General features: G+C 55.6%; 7 protein-coding genes across 7 annotated transcripts; 3 read left to right on the forward strand and 4 right to left on the reverse strand.

Moving 5' to 3' along the window:
* Positions 1–763: 763 nt before the first annotated feature.
* N656DRAFT_757230 (uncharacterized protein) lies at positions 764–1,999 on the reverse strand. The gene is made up of 2 exons (XM_064813140.1): positions 1,898–1,999; positions 764–1,836 (listed from the first exon to the last, which is right to left on the reverse strand). The coding sequence occupies exon 2, from the start codon at positions 1,682–1,684 to the stop codon at positions 1,076–1,078; it is 609 nt and encodes a 202-aa protein (XP_064667995.1). The 5' UTR covers positions 1,685–1,836; positions 1,898–1,999; the 3' UTR covers positions 764–1,075.
* A 526-nt stretch (positions 2,000–2,525) lies between these two features.
* Positions 2,526–3,453, forward strand: N656DRAFT_799945 (uncharacterized protein; the record flags this gene model as incomplete). Its single annotated transcript, XM_064817942.1, has 2 exons — positions 2,526–2,636; positions 2,728–3,453. The coding sequence occupies 2 exons, from the start codon at positions 2,526–2,528 to the stop codon at positions 3,451–3,453; spliced, it is 837 nt and encodes a 278-aa protein (XP_064667996.1).
* A 398-nt stretch (positions 3,454–3,851) lies between these two features.
* Positions 3,852–6,362, reverse strand: N656DRAFT_781617 (MBOAT-domain-containing protein). The gene is made up of 4 exons (XM_064815619.1): positions 5,849–6,362; positions 5,702–5,769; positions 5,053–5,637; positions 3,852–4,997 (listed from the first exon to the last, which is right to left on the reverse strand). Exons 1-4 carry the CDS (start codon positions 6,138–6,140, stop codon positions 3,906–3,908), a joined length of 2,037 nt encoding a protein of 678 aa, XP_064667997.1. The 5' UTR covers positions 6,141–6,362; the 3' UTR covers positions 3,852–3,905.
* Positions 6,363–6,587: 225 nt separating this feature from the next.
* N656DRAFT_757237 (uncharacterized protein) lies at positions 6,588–8,734 on the reverse strand. The gene is made up of 2 exons (XM_064813141.1): positions 8,089–8,734; positions 6,588–8,029 (listed from the first exon to the last, which is right to left on the reverse strand). Exons 1-2 carry the CDS (start codon positions 8,515–8,517, stop codon positions 6,818–6,820), a joined length of 1,641 nt encoding a protein of 546 aa, XP_064667998.1. The 5' UTR covers positions 8,518–8,734; the 3' UTR covers positions 6,588–6,817.
* A 740-nt stretch (positions 8,735–9,474) lies between these two features.
* Positions 9,475–12,252, forward strand: N656DRAFT_757241 (cation efflux protein). The gene is made up of 3 exons (XM_064813142.1): positions 9,475–10,065; positions 10,133–10,216; positions 10,288–12,252. The coding sequence occupies exons 1-3, from the start codon at positions 9,940–9,942 to the stop codon at positions 11,806–11,808; spliced, it is 1,731 nt and encodes a 576-aa protein (XP_064667999.1). The 5' UTR covers positions 9,475–9,939; the 3' UTR covers positions 11,809–12,252.
* A 1,839-nt stretch (positions 12,253–14,091) lies between these two features.
* On the forward strand, positions 14,092–17,376 carry N656DRAFT_799949 (uncharacterized protein; the record flags this gene model as incomplete). The annotated part of the gene is made up of 4 exons (XM_064817943.1): positions 14,092–15,572; positions 15,660–15,829; positions 15,907–16,828; positions 17,001–17,376. 4 exons carry the CDS (start codon positions 14,092–14,094, stop codon positions 17,374–17,376), a joined length of 2,949 nt encoding a protein of 982 aa, XP_064668000.1.
* Positions 17,371–18,348, reverse strand: N656DRAFT_205238 (uncharacterized protein). The gene has a single exon (XM_064808887.1). The coding sequence runs from the start codon at positions 18,196–18,198 to the stop codon at positions 17,692–17,694; it is 507 nt and encodes a 168-aa protein (XP_064668001.1). The 5' UTR covers positions 18,199–18,348; the 3' UTR covers positions 17,371–17,691.
* Positions 18,349–18,434: the final 86 nt, after the last annotated feature.

Raw genomic sequence — 18,434 nt, forward strand, 5'->3', positions numbered from 1 at the left:
TGTACCGAGCGTATGTATCGAGTAATGATTACGGCAATATACCCTAACGTTACCTTACATTCGAGCAAATGTGCGTTCGCTTAGCGCTGACAATACCTAGAAGATGGGTACAGTACGATCTGGCATGGACCTTGATGTACCACCTTTGATTCCCTGACCTTCCATTTTACAACGCAAAGCCATAGATCCCTTGAATGGATAAGCATCAGAGCCCGTGGAAGGATCAAATATGGACGGTTTATCTAATGGTTGGGATGAAGGGCTTTGGGGAGCCATAGACTCGCTCTTGAAGGTCGGCTCGCTTTCACACAATTGCTTCCTCCCCGTCAATCCTCTCATCGTTGGTTTTGGACTTCAACCCAGCCTCTTTAGAGGAATCAAGCTACGCCGCAGCCTGCAAGTGCACCAGACTGTCTACTCCAAGGCTGCAGCTCCGTCGTTTCCCTGCATTAGGACCATCTTGGCAGTTGCTGCAAACTGGAAAAGATCAATGTACAGCAGAGTACTTCACAGCCCGGGAGCATATCAAACCTCTCCAACTGACCGAGTATCTCCGCGATACTTATATATATGCCTACTATAGCCGTTAGTGATCGTGTTTGTTTCGCGATGACTGAAATCAGCTTGGCTGCCAGGGTCTTGTCACTTTGGCAAACTACACGTAAAGAAGTACGGTACTGTCAGATGTAACATTCACCCCACGCGCGGCTGTTCACTTAGTAAGCTCGAGGTAAGGCCATCACGCTTTATCACCATGCATATTGCCGCAAAGGGACATTGATTAGGTAGGCGCTATGTACCTAGGTATGTGCTGAACATTCGAGATAATGATAACCCTACTGGCTTGCCTTCGTAAATAGGAGGTAAGCTAGCCATCCGCGAAGCATGTTGAACGTGAGAGCCCCAATCTCACATCCGATTGAGTGCCTTGCAGATCCCTGACCCACACCAGGCCGCAGTATATGATTGGTTCGTGACATCAGGATATAAACAACAAAGGCAAAGGCGGAGAGGGAGATAACTCGTAGAAGAATGGACACAGATTCAATGACTAGATTCTGGTCACTACCCCGCTTCACGTCCGCCCATTCCGAAACCTCCACCTCAGCGACTCCTTCCACTCGTCCTCCTCCTCAACACTGATCTCCGCCGGCCGATTCAGCTGTAGCAATAACCTCTCGTTCCCCTCAGGCTCGTAGTCGTCATCTTCAGCCGTGTTCCTCGCCTTGAGAATCTGCTCCCTCTGCCCCATAAGCCACGGATGCACCGCCGTCACGTAATCGTGCACCGTCACAAACTCCCCGTTCGATGCGCTCACGACCAGCGGCCTAAACTCGGGCGGCTCCCCCTCCGGTTCGTCGGTCTCGTCGAGGCCCTCCTGGTTCGCGGTCCACCAGCTGTCGCGCCAGTCCATCAGGTTAGTTTCCTTGACTTCCAGGGAGGCGACGGGCGGTTCGGTGATGGGAGACTCGGAGACGGGGTGCCAGGTGGTGCCGGCGAGGGTTTGGCGGAAGTAGGCCTCGCGTGGGGCGTCGGGGTTGAGGTCTAGAGGCATGACGGTGACGGCGGTGGAGAGGGGGCCTTGGAGCGTCCAGTAGAGACGTTTGGCGGGCTGGGAGAGCATAGCTAGAGGATTAGCAGGTGGTGCTCCAGGAGGGTTGTTGTTGGGGGTGCATGAGGACATTTTGACGCTGTGGTATAGCTCAGAAGCGAAGCAGCGGTGTTTTTGGGCAGTCAGGATGGGCGGCAATAGAAAGGGAGCCTAGCCAAGGTCATAGCAGCACGTAAGCGGCGCCACTTCCGTTCCGGCCGTACCTCGAACGCTCGAGTCTCGTACTGTAATGTATTGTAAGTACATACACACATACCACCTGCAGGTACCTATGTCGGTACGTACCTTAGGTACTCTCCGATCCCAGTGCAGTGGATTGACTCGAACTGAACTGGATCACGAACTTCTAAATGAGAGGTGGCTGATGTCTGTTGTCCAGCATATCTCTCGTCAGACCACTAGCTCAAATCAGCGATGAGTCCGATGCCTCTCGCAGCGCACAGCCCCCGGGTCCCTCCAGGTGCTTGATTGGAAAAAGTTAGGTATGTACTGAGGGTGCCGAGGTATGTAAGCTGGCGTGTCCACTCACGTCCACTCTCGAGAAGACATTTTGTCCTCGTCCGTCCTTCTCGGGAAAACAAACGAATGGGCTTTCTTGATTACATTGGGCCAAGGTACTCAGAGTCTCAGAAGTTTTCGGGAGTGACTGTTCGGCGTGAGACAGACATACTACTCCGTACACTAATAACTATCCGTTCTGATCATCTTTCCCACAAGACCACGAAGCATATCAGCTTCTCCTTCGGAGCTGCCAAGACCCGGAGAAGCACCAACGAAAATAATCCCAAGCTCTCTCCACAATCATTTTTTCCCCGAGTCGTGTCTTTTTGCAGTTTGCACATTGCGCTGTCTTCTCATCCGCAAACCCCTTCCGGATCTGCGCTTCGTGATCTTCGGTCCATGATCTGCGGACATGGCCTGGGGCCCGTTTAGATTCGGAACCGACCGGTGGGATCCGACCCATCGGTTCGAGACTTCTTGGCTTCTGTCTCCATGGCTGCTCTTCTGTATCAGGGCCCTGATTGTAAGTCAACTCCTTCAAGCCTGTTGATAGCTTCCCCTTTACAGATTCCATACAGGAAGCGAACTCACACAACTCTGCTCTCTCTCCGTAGTCCCTCTACTGCTTCACGACTCTCGTCTTCGTCCTAGCATGGCAATGCGTCCACGACGAGACTGGCTGCACCGCCTCCCAGAACCAGTTTAGCTACTTCACCTCACTCAGCTACTGGGGACTTGCCTTCTACTTCCTCGCCGCTGCTGTCCACACGTTCACCTACGCGCGGTCGGGCGTGCCCCTCCTCGACCGCTTCCCCCGGCCTCTCCAAGCGCTCCACTCGGCCTTTTACACGACCGTGGTCGTCTACCCTTTCATCGTGACCATCGTCTACTGGGCGCTGCTGTACACGGGCACGTGGTTTGCCGAGACGTACGGCGGCTGGAGCAACGTCTCGCAGCACGCCCTGAACAGCGTCTTTGCGTTTTTTGAGCTCGTCTTGACCCGCACCGACCCCCCGCCGGCTATGCACATGCTCTGGCTCATCCTGGTCCTCGCGCTGTACCTGGCCCTGGCGTACGTCACCGCGGCTGATAAAGGCTTCTACACCTACAGCTTCCTTGACCCGGGGAGGCAGGGCGGGCTGGTGGCCGCCTACGTGTTCGGTATCGCCGTCGGGTGTCTGATCATTTTTGGCGTGGTTTGGGGGATTATCTGGCTGCGAAAATACATTACCGAGACTAAACTGGGCAAGACTGGCAAATTCACCGAGCCCTCGGGCCACTCGGCCGGCAGTGGCAAGGACTTGGAGATGTCCAGGCCGCAGGAGACCCATGTGGTTTAGGGCTCCTGTTGTCTGGAACATTGTTTGGCATGATTGGCGGGTGTAAGTGAGCATTGGGCATTGGTTGGCTAGAACAGATATATACCCTTTCTCATCTATTAATCTGAATACCCATCTAATATCACAATTCTACTACATTGTTATTGTTTGCCGCTGTCAGCCGCCTCGGTCCACTCACCGATATACATGTACAAGGCTGAGCCATGCTGAATATGTCCTTCAGGACGTTGCACGAATCGCTGTCATACTAGACTAAAAGGCGCGTAGGTCAGATGTGCATAGTGCAATCCCACACGACGGGCCACCGATATATCGGCTTAAGACGCCAGTGGTATGGTCAGGAAACGTCACTGGTGCAACTTGGTAAATGTTTACGTGGTGGAATTACAGATTACATACTCTATACAGAAACAGATTGAGACGGCCTCAACATTTCAAATTGATTCCCCTCCTCAACTCGGCCTGCCGGATCTCAAACATGACCTGTATGCCGACAAACAAGGCCGAGCACGCTGTGACGAGGAACACGACACCTGGCGACAAATGTCAGTAATATGATCTTTGTGCTGCAGTGGGAATAGGAAATCACATAGGGGAAGCGGAGGTAGGGAATGTTTCGCTCCACAAAAAGGAGCTGGTTGGGGAAAGGGGGCGAAACAAAGGTAACGGAGCACAGACATACCCGAATAATCCCTAAATATCCCCCTCACAATACTCTCCAACCCATCCAACCCGACCGCGAAGCCGACCAGATTCGCCGCAATCATCATCAGCACATTCCCCACCCCACCGACACAGCAAAGCATGCGATACGCCGTCGGCCTGCCCTCCCACTTGCGCCTGGGAAACAGCAACCCAGCCGCAATCTCAGGCAGGAAGAACACCACAACCAACCAACCCCAAATCAACAGATTCAACTTAATGTCATGCCACAGCGCCACAAAGGTGAAGACAACTAGGTACGTAACCACGGTCCGGACTGCGTCGGCCGCGGTGGCGAAACTCGAGCCGCCCAAGGGAATGTAGATGTAGCGCAGCAGCCAGCGGTAGTAGCTGCGGTGCCACCCTCGCCAGAAGGACAGGGTCGAGTAGTTGTTGCTGACGCAGCGTATCATGTTCTCGGGCGGGTCGACGTCGTCGGCCAGCGACCACAACCGGAAGAAGCGCCAGGGCAGGAGCAGCTTGAGCCAGATGATGTGCAGGTTGAAGTAGGACAGCAGCGATATCTGCGCGGGCGTGTACGATGACCATTCTGGGTACGATTTGGAGATGGCACCTACGTAGTCGTAGTGCAGTACGAGTTCCATGGCGAGGAGAACCAGGGCGAAGCGCACGGCGTATCTGAGCGTGCGGGAAAAGGATATGGTGGCCGGCCGGTAGCGCTGTTGCGAGATGTAGTCGTTGAAGGTGATGATCGGTCCGGTGAGGTATAAAGGTGCGTAGATGGTGTAGCCGACGTAGTTACGGAAGGAGAAGTCTGATAGGGGCGCGGGGATGGAGATGCGGTCCCGCTCAGAAAGGTTGGCAGGGTCGAGTTGTTTCTTCTTAGGGGGGTCAGTGAAAAAGGACAGTAGAAATAGTTTTAGGGGGGAACGTTACCTCGATGGGGCTGGAACTTCGTCTATCCAGGCTCCAGTAGTAGTCGAGGTTGAAGCTGATGAGGCGGAGAACGGTGATGTTGAAGAGGATCTCCCAGCGGGCCATCAACCCACCGTAGCTGTCGAGCCACTCGCCCAATTTTACTAGCGACGAGGGGTCCGTCACCATATCCTTGGCCGGTGCGCCGGACACGAGCAACGCGATGTCGCGGAACTTGTATCCTTCACAGAGCTCATTGGCGAATAGGATGCAAATATTAAAGATCCATGTCGCCGCGGGTATGTATTTCCTGGGCAAGCCCGTTGCGAGCTTGTAGTTGACGGCCAGAATCAGGAGGATCTTGGCAGCTGAGAAGCCGTGCAAGACGACGAGGTAGAGCAGCGCAAAGGCGAAGTCAAACGACGTTCGCTGCCGCAGCCTCGCCTCAGCGCCCTCGGGGGAAGTCGCCGCTTTCGCAGCCCTCGTCTCCTGCGGCACGGGATACACGGCATTCCACACCTTGCGACAGAGCGGGTGCAGGACAAGCAGCAGCGCCATGTAGGGCAGGTTGGTGCGGAAGGTGTGGTACTGCGCATCCGAGACGTCCTGCAAACGGTCAGCACGACGTCCTTAATCAAACGAGGAACCCCGTAGGTGAAGATATGCCTACAATTTTCCTCCCCGGAATCCATCCTTCCGACAGATGCTTCTCAAACTTGGGGTATCTCGGATCCGACGCTGGCAGCAGGATCCATCAGCATCAGCATCCCTTCCCTCTTTCTGACTTTCTCCCGACAAACAGAGCAAGCATCCTTACGTCTCGACACATCGTACGCAATCCAGAACATGTACGGCACCACGGTCAAGAAGACCAGGTAATACAAGTAGAACTCCCAAGTGCCCCATTTTGGCGGCTCAGCCCGCTTCGTGTCAGCCGTTCTGTTGTTGTCGTCCCCTTTCTTGTCTGCGCCTGCCCGCGCATCCGCCACTGCCGCCCTGTAGGGCACCGACGAAGGGGTGGTGAAACGCGTGTCGAGAGTGTCAAGGTCGTAGACGTTTGCGAGGAACGAAAGGGGGCCGCCGCTCGTGCTGCCGTTGTCGGGTGCCATTGTGAAGTGGACGTAGTTGTCTCTCTCGGATGCGTTGGTCTAGATCATTTTGGAGTGGCTTCGAATGGTACCTAAAAGCCGTTTTCGCTGGACGAGCGAGCTGAAGCGTTGTCACGTTGTCTTCAAGGCATCAATTGTCGGTTTCATAGGGTACTGGTCTCGTCACTCGTGTCGTTCATCTTCGGCGCCCGTCAATGGGTAAAAACGTTACAGTACCTTAACTTACAGGCTGATGTTCAGGGTCCAACTGATGGGGCGGGCGCCAAGGCACAGCTTACCAGTTGGTCATCAGCTGGTGAGCCGGCTGCCAAGCCCCCTGAACCCCTTTTGCATTCCGTAGTTGAGGAGGAGCAATTTGCTCCTCGACCTCGGTTCTCATCAAGCGCCCAAGAACTATTCATTCCCAATTTCAGATGCAATATCAACAGCGCAAGGCTGCATTTCCTAGATCAACCGCTTCTAGAGGTTGTTTCTCATCTATCATGCTCGTTTGTTCTTCGCTGTTACGCTGATTCTAACTAAGGCCTACTGGAATTCTAACCCTGCCTGTTCCTTCAACCCCTTTCAAGCCCACCAACATATACCGTTAGTTCTCATGAACCATATCAATACTTTTTACAAGACGCTGGCACCCGAAAGCCCTGTTCATTTACTCATCCTCGGACACCTTTTACCGCTTACTCCCCTCTAACCACATAACTCTTGACCCGGCTGAAGAAGAAGGGAGTATTGTCCCTCAGGGTAAACTCAGCCCAGTCGCCGGTGAGGGTGTTATAGCTATAAAACCCCTTCCAGACCAATTTATTGTTCTTGGCGGCCCTCCCGGCCGTCTTGAACGCCAGATCCAGCCTGTATATATACTTCGCCACGCCCTCCGTCTCGATCATCAGATCCCCCTCAACCTCGCTGATGCTCGCGCCGGGGTTATCTGACTCGCGGGCAAGACGCCACCTGCCCTTGAGCGCCGACTGACTGGCCGCGTTGTTGCTGGCCACACCAGACGTGACGGCCTCGCGGGTCAGGTGATGCACCACGTCTGCGGGCTCGGCCGTGGTCAGCAGGCTGATGCACGTGCCGTCGCGGAAGAAGCGCAGGTAGCGGTAGTAGGTAACAATGTGCACGGGCGTGTTCCACGTCGTCGTGTGCGGGCTGGCCTGACCCGCGCGTATGTAGTTGACGGTGCAGATGTAGCAGCCATTGAAGCGCACCCGGGGCCGGAACCGGAACATGCGCTGCCACGAGGACGAGTACAGGGCCCGGTAGAAGGCGAGCGTGTTGGCGGCGCTCTCCTCGGCGTGCCGTTGAGCGCGCGCCGAGAGGGAGAGTTCGACTGCCGGTGACGGGAGGGCGGAGGTGGTGGTGGTGGAATCCTCGGCATCTGTCGCTGCTTCCGCCTCTGCTGCGGCTGTGGCTGCTGCTTCCTCTGCCTCGCGGAGTAGGTCGGCTTCAGTGAGCGGGTCCCAGGTTATTTGGCGTTGCCAATAGTAGTGCATGCCGCCAAAGCCGAACTCTGTACCAAGGCAGATGCGCCGCCAGATGCGGTTTTCAGTGGCCACGAGGTAGGCAAAACGTTTACAGACCTGGCTGAGGCGCACAAAGTCGCCAATGTCGAGAATAGCCACGTCCCTGAGTATGTGGACCAGAATCTCAGTTGGAAGGGATGCGATTGGGCAGGGGGGCTGTGGCATACCCTCGATCTCGGGAGGCACAGGTTCGATTGACAGACCTGCGAAACTGGCGATCAGGTCCTTCATAGATTGCGGCTGTTCTGCCTTGGGAGTAGACGCAGCGCCTTCCCTTGAGCTGCCAGATGAGGCTGCTGCTACGGGCTTCAGGGGTGGTTTGGGAAAATGCTTATTCTTGTACTTTTGGTCCACGCTATCGTCCATCTGAGGTTAGGTCAGCATTGAGATCCATTGTTCGTTACTAGGAGAAGTCGGCAACGGACCCTGAATGCCTTCCTATACAGCCTCAAGCTGTCTCCGAGGTTGCCCGCCGCCTCTCTCTCCACCGCTTTCTCGTAGTGCTCGAGTGCCGTAACGGGTTCTGTCTTTGCCAGGCCCTTCGCCGGCCCGCGTTCTTGGACGGATGTTGATCCGGTGGGCGCAGGCTCGTCAAATGCCGGCGGCTGTACAAGTGCCTCATCTTCATCATCGTATTTCTTCACTGCCGGCACTCTAGTTGCCGGTGGCGGTTTACCACGAGGGTCTATGGGACGTGCTGCTCTGGCGGAATTTGCGGTTGTGGCCGGACCAGCGGCCGCATTCTGCTGCTGTTGTTGAAGAGAAGAGGCAGGCACCGGGTGTCTCGCCCGGACCTCGGCCCTCCACTGCTCCCGGAACGATTCTAGGTCGGGGTTGGATTCCTGATAGCTCATGTTGGAACAATGAAGACGAAGCGATGTCACGTTGATCGGCCGCGTAAAGCAAGTTACTTAATGTGAGACCAGTGATGAGTAGTAATTGCGATGTGATAACCCTAATTAGCGCTTTACGATATCATCTGGGACGGTAGCAGTGAAGACCAAATCGATTCCCTCTTCAAAAGGGTTCATGACATGGAGCGAGTCATTCGGCGACCGGATTAGGTGCGATAAGATGGCTGATAAGTCCAGATTACGGAGTACTCCGTACAGAGTGATTACCTTATATATGTATTGTAACGGTACTGGCATGTACTGTACTGTACATACATACACATCCTGCTGTTAGTGTGGCGAAACTTTTTGCTGTGAAATTTGCTCTTCTAACTACTAGGTACCCATCTTAACAGAGCACGCCAGCTCCATATGTACGTTACGTACAATACGGTACCAGCGCCTTTGACAGTAGGAGTGGCGTTGTCAGATGTTGACATAATATGGCATGCCAATGCCGTGTCGGACTATTCGTAATTTCATATTATCGTGGATCTGATATATGCGTTTATGTAGTCAGGATTTGCTTCGAAATCACAAAAGTCGCAGTCCAGGGCTGTCATCAGATTCAAGTCTTCCGTCTGATGGAGACCCTAGGTACTACATATCAGCTGGCGTGCCGGATACATCTCGGAGGCCGTCGGTTTTCGAGTCTCCAAAGGCAGCTCGACCAGGCATTCCATTGCGAGTTCCTTCAGGTTCCGAAGAACGGATGCAGCTGCAGCGATGCCCGCCCCGGTTGGTGGAGAGGCAGGAGATCCGTCGGCAACTTTGGTTGGTTCAAGGAGATCTTATCTAATCAAATTTCTTCGTGAGCAGCGGTTGATTGATCGATCAATGGGAGCGATGGTGGGGCTGTTTTTTAAGGAAAGCGGGGCTGCTGAGGTCGCTGATTGATGATTTACTGAGCTGATGTCACCGGGAAACTTGCCTTCCGCGTGGTTCGAGTTGTGCGGTGTGCGCTCTTGGATACGCGACCTGGCCTCATTCCATTTGGCTTAAGAATCACGCTGAGTGCACTCGCCGCTTTCGCTTTGAGCGCTGACGGGAACCTGCGTCGCTTATGTTCTTTGTTGCAGAAGAGACAGGGGCAAAGCTGCAGATCCACCGCTGGGGGGTCTTCACTTTTCAGGTTCCAACAACTTGCTAGCGCCATCTCATCATCAGACTTGCCGAGGAGGGGCGAATTTGGGTGCCGAAATTCTTTCGCCAAGTCCAACTTTAAAAGCACCCAACCACAACCGCCCGCCAACAAGAAGGCAAACAAGTGCCACTCTCTTGAATACCATATAAATACGTCTGCTGCGGGTAGCAGACGAAATTGCGTTGCCTCTACCACCCCTTCCCTTGCGCAACCCAAGGCCTCAAAAATACGCGGCAAGGATGGGGTGGTCAAAGTCGACTCGCATCAAGGTGATGCTCGTCATCGACGTCATGTTCTTCTTGCTAGAGCTAGGTGTCGGCTTTGCTGTCCATTCTCTGGCGCTGATGGCAGATGCCTTCCATATGGTAAGCGGCTCTGCTTGCGACAGAGAGACCAAGTTCTTCTGCTTACGCTTTCCCCTTCTCCCCACAGCTCAACGACATCATCTCGCTGCTTGTTGGCCTGTGGGCCGTATCGGTGGCGAGGAAGGCAACTACGGATAGGTTTTCCTACGGGGTGAGTCGATCTCGTGAAGCGCCATTGCGTGCTATTTCTACAATCGGAGCGCTTACTGACAGCCGCTGTAGTGGCTTCGCGCTGAAATCCTCGGCGCCTTCTTCAACGCTGTCTTCTTGATCGCCCTTTGCGTGTCCATCGTTCTCGAAGCGCTCACCAGATTCATTGACCCGCCCGAAATCGGCAACCCTGAGCTTATCCTGATTGTCGGCTGCCTTGGACTGGCTTCAAACTTGGTTGGATTTGGCGTTCTTGGAGGACACGGGCACTCCCATGGACCAGGGGATCATGGACATGATGACGAAGCACACAGTTCTGAAGACGGGCACTCCCATTCCCACGGGCTGGACCGCGCGGCTGAAGAAGGGCGTGTTGAGTATTTCGGAGGCCAAGACACTGCTGCCGACGAGAGCGGACGCGTGGCTGATCTGTTACCCGAGGCGGCGGTCGCGAGATTTACCACCGCGGCGCCCGTGTCGCCCTCGAGACATATTCGGTTCGGACCAGAAAGCTCTTCTCCTGCTGAGAGGCGCGAGAGCCGGAGCTCCGGCTGGAGGGAGCGTCGTACACCATCTGGCGTGAGGCACGGCCGCCTCACTAATCTTGAGGATATCAGCATCCACCCCGCCAGTTTTCGCCAGGAGATAATTGATGCCAGCCGGTCGCGGGTTGATGACGAGTCTAGCAGCGATGGCAGTTCTGAAGACGAGACGGCGGTTGTTGACGAGTCGGATCCTCGCGAGAATACTCCATTGCTAAAGAATGGCCGCACTTCACCAGCGCGTTACGGAGCACACGGTTCGCACTCGCCTCCGAAACGATTTCGACGGGGTTCCGGCATCCATCACTCGCACAACCACAACAAGCCAAAGGAGGCTAGCAAGGGGCATGGACACAGTCACGGCGACATGGGGATGAACGCCATGGTGTTGCATGTTCTCGGAGACGCGCTGGGGAATGTGGGCGTTATTTGTACAGCGCTCATCATCTGGCTTACTGATTGGGAGGGACGCTACTATGCCGATCCCGCAGTGTCCCTCTTCATCACCCTCATTATCCTCCGCTCGGCGATCCCTCTCACGGTCGCAGCATCCAAGATCCTCTTGCAGGCAACGCCCGACAATATCGACCTCAATGATGTCAAGGAGGACATCCAGGCTCTCCCAGGGGTGATTAGCTGCCACCACGTTCATATCTGGCAACTTTCGGACACCAGGGTGGTGGCATCCATGCACATCCAGGTTGCGTTCCCTATTTCGGAAGCCAACGGCGAGAAGTACATGGAGCTATCCAAGATGGCGCGCAAGTGCCTCCATGCATACGGCATCCACAGCGCCACCATCCAGCCCGAGTTCTGCCTTGACAGGGGGCATGACCATAGAGGTGACGCTGTGGTGCCGGGTACCGACGGCGCCGCCCCTTCCGCAGGCCCGGCGTGCGGGCTCAGCGAGGGAAATCTATGTCTTTTGGACTGCGTTGACGATTGTATCGGTCAGGGCTGCTGCTCGCCTCCACTGTCGCGGCCCGAGAGCACCCACTCCGCGGAAGAACATGGACACGACCACGGTGACCACAGTGATCACGTCCATTGAAAGGCGTCTTGAGGATACCAATTGGCTGATAGATGTTGGGTTTTCACTGTACAATTTCTGTATGTTTAAACGTTGTCACCACTGCATTTACGCACTCCAGGCGCATTTCATGAACAGGCGTTGGGAGTAGGGGGGTTTGCTCACAATGGGCCGGTGTTTGGGTTATGCCTACTGGGCTGCACTGCCTATAGTATGAATTATGGAAGTTCTAGGGTAAGATCGTCTTTCGCGGAATTGCGCTCCTTTGTACCTTGTTGAGAGAGGCATGGGTCAAAAGCAAGTTTGCCCTTAGCGGTTGTATAAGTAGCTCTTGTCTAAGCATCTAATGAGAGGGTATACGGTTGATACTTATGTATGTACCTACAGGATCCTCCGCAGGGCGCTGGAGCAGTGGCTTGAAGTCGGTGAGTTGGCTATTATCTACGCAGGCGGTTGAAAGTATTCATTAAGTTATGTTACCTCTGACCGTTGATTCAAACTTCCTATCACGAAGCAGTGGCATTCGTCGACGGCAACCCGGAGCCGGGATGCACAGGCCACCCCGGACGGGGACCGGACGTTAGCACCGGACTCGGGGAGATAACAACCGACTCTTACGCACTTGCAAAAATAGCGCGCCAACCTAAAAAAGTTCCTGATCCATTTATAGCTCAAATAGTCCCAACTAGACGATTGACAACAAGGAAAGCGTTGAAATATCTAGGGTCAGAACGGATAAACTGACTGATAGATTCTCATTGTAAGATGTCCCTCCGCGAAACTGGCCGAAATGGGAGTTGCAATGGCACCAATGATTGTCTCTTCTGCCCTTCCCCGCAGCTGAAACAGCAGATTAGGGGAACTTGGGGAAATGCTCCCGATAGCCCCGAGATCCGCCCATCCCATTGTGATCGATGATGTGCCTCTTGTGAAAAGATCGAGGTAACAACCCCACCCTGCAAAATATGCGACACTACTTTGTACGTTTCATCACCCGTCTTCGCTCTTCACTACATGCCCGTACCTTTTACAGTATATGCAGAGTATACCTTTCCCTTAGTAAGTAACACACGGGACGGTGCACCAAGAGAAGCCGGCATCCGGGTCCGCTCTCAGGCAGCAGCATTTACTGCACAGCGATTTGATCGGTTGGTGATGCGCTCACGCTCACGCAGTCTTTTAGTGTACGGGTAAGAGAACTTAAGAGGTGCAGGGTCCCGTGAGAGGACGGCATACAAACGCACTCTTGACCATGTATTTCTGGTGTAATCTTCTCCCGCAAATCATACAGATACGTATGCACCTAGCCTACAATCCCGTACACGATACAATACGGATATCCCACCATACATGAGGTGAGGTGGCCAAGGTACGCTGCATGCGGATATTCCCATAGACAAAACATATCTCTTCACATACAACCCGAGGGGTTATGTGTATGTATTCGAATGTATGTGGGTAATGCCCCAGCTCAGCTCAGATCGGTTGAAGCAAAGTGTCCGTCCGCTATGCAGACTGGAAGGATGTAGGTGACTTCACCCGGTCAGAAATTTTGATTAAGCTATATTTACAAGAGCTCCAAAGTGCTACCCTTCCGTGGTAAGCTGCCCCCAATCCCCCCATCCTACAACCTTACCGTTACCTTAGCTAGACAAGGACGGGTAGGAAACTTGAAGCGACATGCGGCCGTCCGAATCAGAGCCGAGGACAAGCCGGTAAGGTAACGATAAACGGGCAACGGATTATCTTCAACCGGGTAATGGCAGCACCCAGCAGCAGCAAGCATACATATGTAATAATAAGAGAAGAAACCCGAAACACATCGCACCTTACCTTCAAGAAATCCGCCTGTAGTTATATAATCTGTACATAACCTTGGTTTGGCCGGATCCCGAATCAACACCAGGGTCAGAGTTAAGGGTCAGGGGTCAAAGGGTTCTTTGCCCGGCGCGCTTACTTACCTACACCCGCCCCTACCTAGCCAACAAGTACTAGCTCACTTTTTTTTATTTCTCAAAACTGTCCCCGGGCCTGTCTCTCCACTCTACCTATCAAGCCCGTCCCCTTCCCTTACACCTTTCCCACAAGGGCTGTGAGAAAGGAACTTTTGTAATCCGAATTTGTTTGCCCGCGCTGCAATCTCGGTCTTCATTCCTGGGAGGGCGGGTAATCTGCTGCAGTGGTGTGGCTGGGACTACTTACCAGGCACAAATCCACAGTCTTCAAGAGGGGAATCAAAGGACAGAAAAGAATCCACAGGAATGGGAATGCTCAGTATACCATCGACTGCCAGCGCCGCTCGCCATGCCCGCCGGCCCCAGTGACCGCTACGACTCTCACTCTCACTGCACCAGCTGGAGCAACACCAGAGATGACTACCACCACCACCGCAACCTCCAGGCCCCACTAGCAACAGCTTCCGCTCCCTGGACGGGTAGCCTTACTATGAGCATACCAGGTGGCAGTGGGGAATTCCAGCGCGAACCGACGTCGATGCCGCCGCCACAACGCGTAGGCACGGTCAGCAGCGGGGGTGACGTGTTTTCCGTCTCCCCCGCGAGCTCGATTCACGGGGAGACCGACGACGATGTTAGGGGTGAGTACTACGGTTATGGAAGTGTAGAAAGGGGCGGGGGCCTATCGCCTTCACCGGTCAGGCAGGTCTCGGACCTGGACCACAACAACGGCCGGGATGCAGCGGCACGGACGGGCTGGCGTGGTCCAGGAGCAGGAGAAGTGCTCGGATTAAGGGATGGAGGAGGAGGAGGGGGAGGGAAACCGGGTCTGTGGGACCTGCCCCCGGACCCCATCGAGATACCCCTGCCCCCGCCGCAGCACTGGCGCGGAAGCAGGGAGCTGCAGGAACTTACCCAGGCGCGGGTGCGCGAGGCCGTGTCCGGCAGGAGACCCAGCTTGACGTCGTACGGACCGGCTCCGATGCCGGCCCCGATCCCGATTCCGAATTCGACTGGGACCTCTGCTTCGGTTTCGTTTTCTCCGGTGGCGGCGGCCGCCGCTCCTGTGGCTCCCGTCGTCACAGCCACATCCCCCACCACAGGTGTGGAAATCACTCCGTCGTCGGTGCCGTGGCAGAGCAGTTGGCAAGAGGAGCAAACCCCCGTTCCGCCGGCGAGGCCTCCTGGCCTTGGGGTCCGCGTGCGGCGTCACGGTATGCAGAACAGCAACGGCAGCGGGCCGTTTATGCACTACGAAGACCTTGATTACTTTCGTCGGCCGAGCCCCGAGTCGGGGGAGCCGCCCAAGGACGAGTCTCAGGTCGGTGGGGATACTATGCCGCGAGAGGATACTTTCCCTTCCATAGCGGGGGACGACGTAGGCAGTCCGCAGGCACGATGGTGGTGGGACCGACAGCGCAGGCGACGAAGAAAAACGACGGACCCAATCGACACTGGCGAGGGCCTTTTGCGTGGGGGACGCGGTGGAGGGATGATGGCCATCTGGCGGTACTGCGCGCAGTGGACGCAGGAGGTGCTATGCTCTCTGGTCGGTCTGGCCTGCTTCGGGGCCATTATTGCGCTGCTGAAGGTGTACGACGGCCGTGGCCTGCCGGACTGGCCGCTTGCCGTCTCGCTCAACACCGTGGTGGCTTTCCTCACGGCGATATGCCAGGTGGCGCTGGCCGTTCCCCTCACGGAGGGTCTCTCCCAGCTGATGTGGAACTCGTTTGCCCGAGGCGACAAGCCGCTGGGCGACTTTCAGACTTTTCAAAATGCAAAGCGGGGGCCTGTGGGCTCTGCCGTTCTCCTCTGCAAGAGAAAAGGAAGGTGTGGATAGACTTCCCCAAACCCGCCAGTGTTGACCCCCTGTCCTGCCGTAGTTCGATGCCCACTAACCAGGGGTGTTTTTGATAGGTTACTCGGAATGACTGGGGCCACGACACTGCTGACGGGCTTCCTACTCTCGCCCCTTACGCAAGGAGCCATAACCTATCCCACCCGGCAGGTGCAAGGAGGGAGCGGCACCGCAGTCGTCTCCAGGAGCGAGTCCTATTCCCACCCGGAGCCGTACGCTGTACTGGATGGTAAGCAACAGGCTTCTGGCTGGCTCCCCCTCCCCAATGAGAGAGGACTTGACCACTAAACCCCGTTCACCAACCAGGGAGCCTCGACACGCGAGAAAAACAGGCCATCCAGTCAGGCATCTATCACGCCGTGGACCAACCAGTTCCCCACCTGCAACCCCTCTGCAGCTCGGGCGACTGCCAATGGCGCAACTTCAGCTCCCTGGCCGTCTGCGCCGCCGTGGCCGACGTATCCGACCGGTTGACCGTCTCCGAGGGGACCCTTTCGGCGAACGGTGACATTGCCGTAGACACCTCCAACGCATCCCTCCCCAACGGGCTGCACCTGATCGGTGGCCTGACCACGGGCTGCAACCTGAACATCTCTTGGCCGCGCAACTCGACCGGCGACGGCGTGGAGCAGGAGAACTTCCTCCCGGCCCGCATGAGCCTGGCATTCTCATCGAACGGGGACGACGGCCGCGTCGCGAGCGCCATTGCCAATTTTTTCATCATTTACACCAGCCTGATAGCAGAACGCCCAGCTGGCCCCAACGGAGCGTCTTCGGATACAAGCACTAGCGTGTTCCAAGCCGTTGAGGTGCTCCTGCACTTCTGCGTCAACACGTACGAGATCTCAACAGCCCGCGGTGTCTCGAGCAGTCGGGTGGTCCATTCGTCGTCCCTCACCACCAGCGCGCAGCAGCAGAAACGGCAGCAGCAGGGCGAACCAGCGGTGATGTTGCGGTCCAGGCAAGACCAAGGCGGAGGAGGTAGTATTTACTCTGTCAAGCGGGACGACGTGAGGTTGCTGAACGGGTATATCCTGTCACTGTTCTCGGGTACGTATTCCTACTGGTACGGAACCAGGATAGGGAATGAGACGCCGACCAGCGGGGCGCTGGGACAGGCTCTGTTCCGGCGGGCGGTGCCAGCAACGGCTGCGAACAATCCGGAGGAGTACCTGCGAGACGTGGTGAGGAATATGACGAATAATGTGGCTACTAGCCTAAGTAATGCGTGAGTGTATTTTCCCTAACCAGCACCCTTTCCTGCCACATCTCTGTTTCTATCCCTCCCGTTGCTGTGACATCAGCGTCGAACCCAGTTGCTTGTATACCTTACTGTTTACACTTTACCTGCCTGGCCGTATGCCAATGTGCTTCTGGCTGACTTGGACATGTTATGCCAGGATCCGCGCCATGAGCCCGGCGATGGAAACCGGCGTCGTGCTCGCGCGGGAGACTTATGTTCACGTCGAATGGGCTTGGCTCTCCTTCCTGGCGCTTCAGATGGCCATGGCTGCCAGCTTCCTGCTCGGAATCATGATACAGACGGCCGTCTGGAAGGTCAAGATCGTCAAGGACTCGGCCATGGCCACGCTGCTTGCCCTTCCTCCTGGTGACAGGGCATACCTGGAAGAGCAGGCGCACCTCTCCGTGGACGGCTCCCGCGGCAGTAACGAACACACGACTGACATGACTCAGAACCTGCAAGCCGTAACCTGCAGGTTTAGGACCGGCGAGAGAGGTTGGGCTCTGGGGTTGTCTAAGAGGGAAGACGGGTAACTTGGTGATACGGCGAAGGCTAGTGTCTTTGTTGGAATGTAACGTCACGCAACTCGAGCCAAGGCGTATCTTGGTGTAGTCCATGTGATTACTGTTCAACAGGGTGGCCAACGCGGTTGCGTGGCCAACGCGGTGAAGACGGAGCTACGTGTGAGCCGGCGCCAGCTTCGTCTCATTTGCATCGGCCTCCTGTCCATAGCCCCTGACAGCGCACTTGATGGCCCTTATTTTCGCTCCTGAGGACCCCTGAGCCCTCGGCGTACAGCACACGCCACGCCAAAGGGACAGCGAGCAAGGAGGGCTGTAGATAGTGCATCAGATGCTGAGAGGACAGCGCTCCAGCGAATCGGGCCAATGGCGGCTAGTAAGCCCTGGTTGGCGGGCCGGATGGGGTTGCGTGCATGCCTCAACCTGCTCTCGAAACCAGCAGGACTTCGGTTGGATCGACGCGCCCCCTTTTTTTGTTGTCGGCTGGCAAGGCTCTTCCGCACACTTCGATCTAGAGTGGTCTCTTGAGAGGCCGCAGGGGCTAGCGTGGGTGCTTGTTGAGCCCTGGTGGATGGTATTATCTGCCCGCCCGTTAGCCAAAGGTCCAAATTTCAACTGGGTTGCATTGCTCAGCAATGTGGTGTTGAGGCCCGGGCAATAGCACCCTCTAGCCCAGGTAGCATGGAATTGAAGTCCCAGTACGCCACTAGCATTTGTGCTGCTTTCCATTGTATGCACTTCGGCACCTACTCCCTCCCGTCCGTTTTCGTCCGGCCCGGTTTGCACCATTGGGCACCTGGGCTGTAGTATTGCCGCATGCATGTCCGGTGTCATGTTGTGTCTCCCGGGGCTGTAGCAACCGATCAGTCTGGTCTGTGAGATCTTCTTGTCGACCTCAGAAAGATAAATGGCATATCAAATTGCCGCAGTCACAGTCATCTCGCTCACGGCCGATATCTTGATCAAGACAGTAAATTGACAGGACCTTTGCCGTTTCCCGGTTCGAGTGTGCAGGCAAACCGAGCGAGTGCATGCACGGTGAGCCATTGAGCGACGACATTGAATGTAAC

Source organism: Canariomyces notabilis (genome assembly GCF_033297395.1).
Source record: "Canariomyces notabilis strain CBS 508.74 unplaced genomic scaffold N656scaffold_19, whole genome shotgun sequence".
Classification (NCBI taxonomy): Eukaryota; Fungi; Ascomycota; class Sordariomycetes; order Sordariales; family Chaetomiaceae; genus Canariomyces; species Canariomyces notabilis.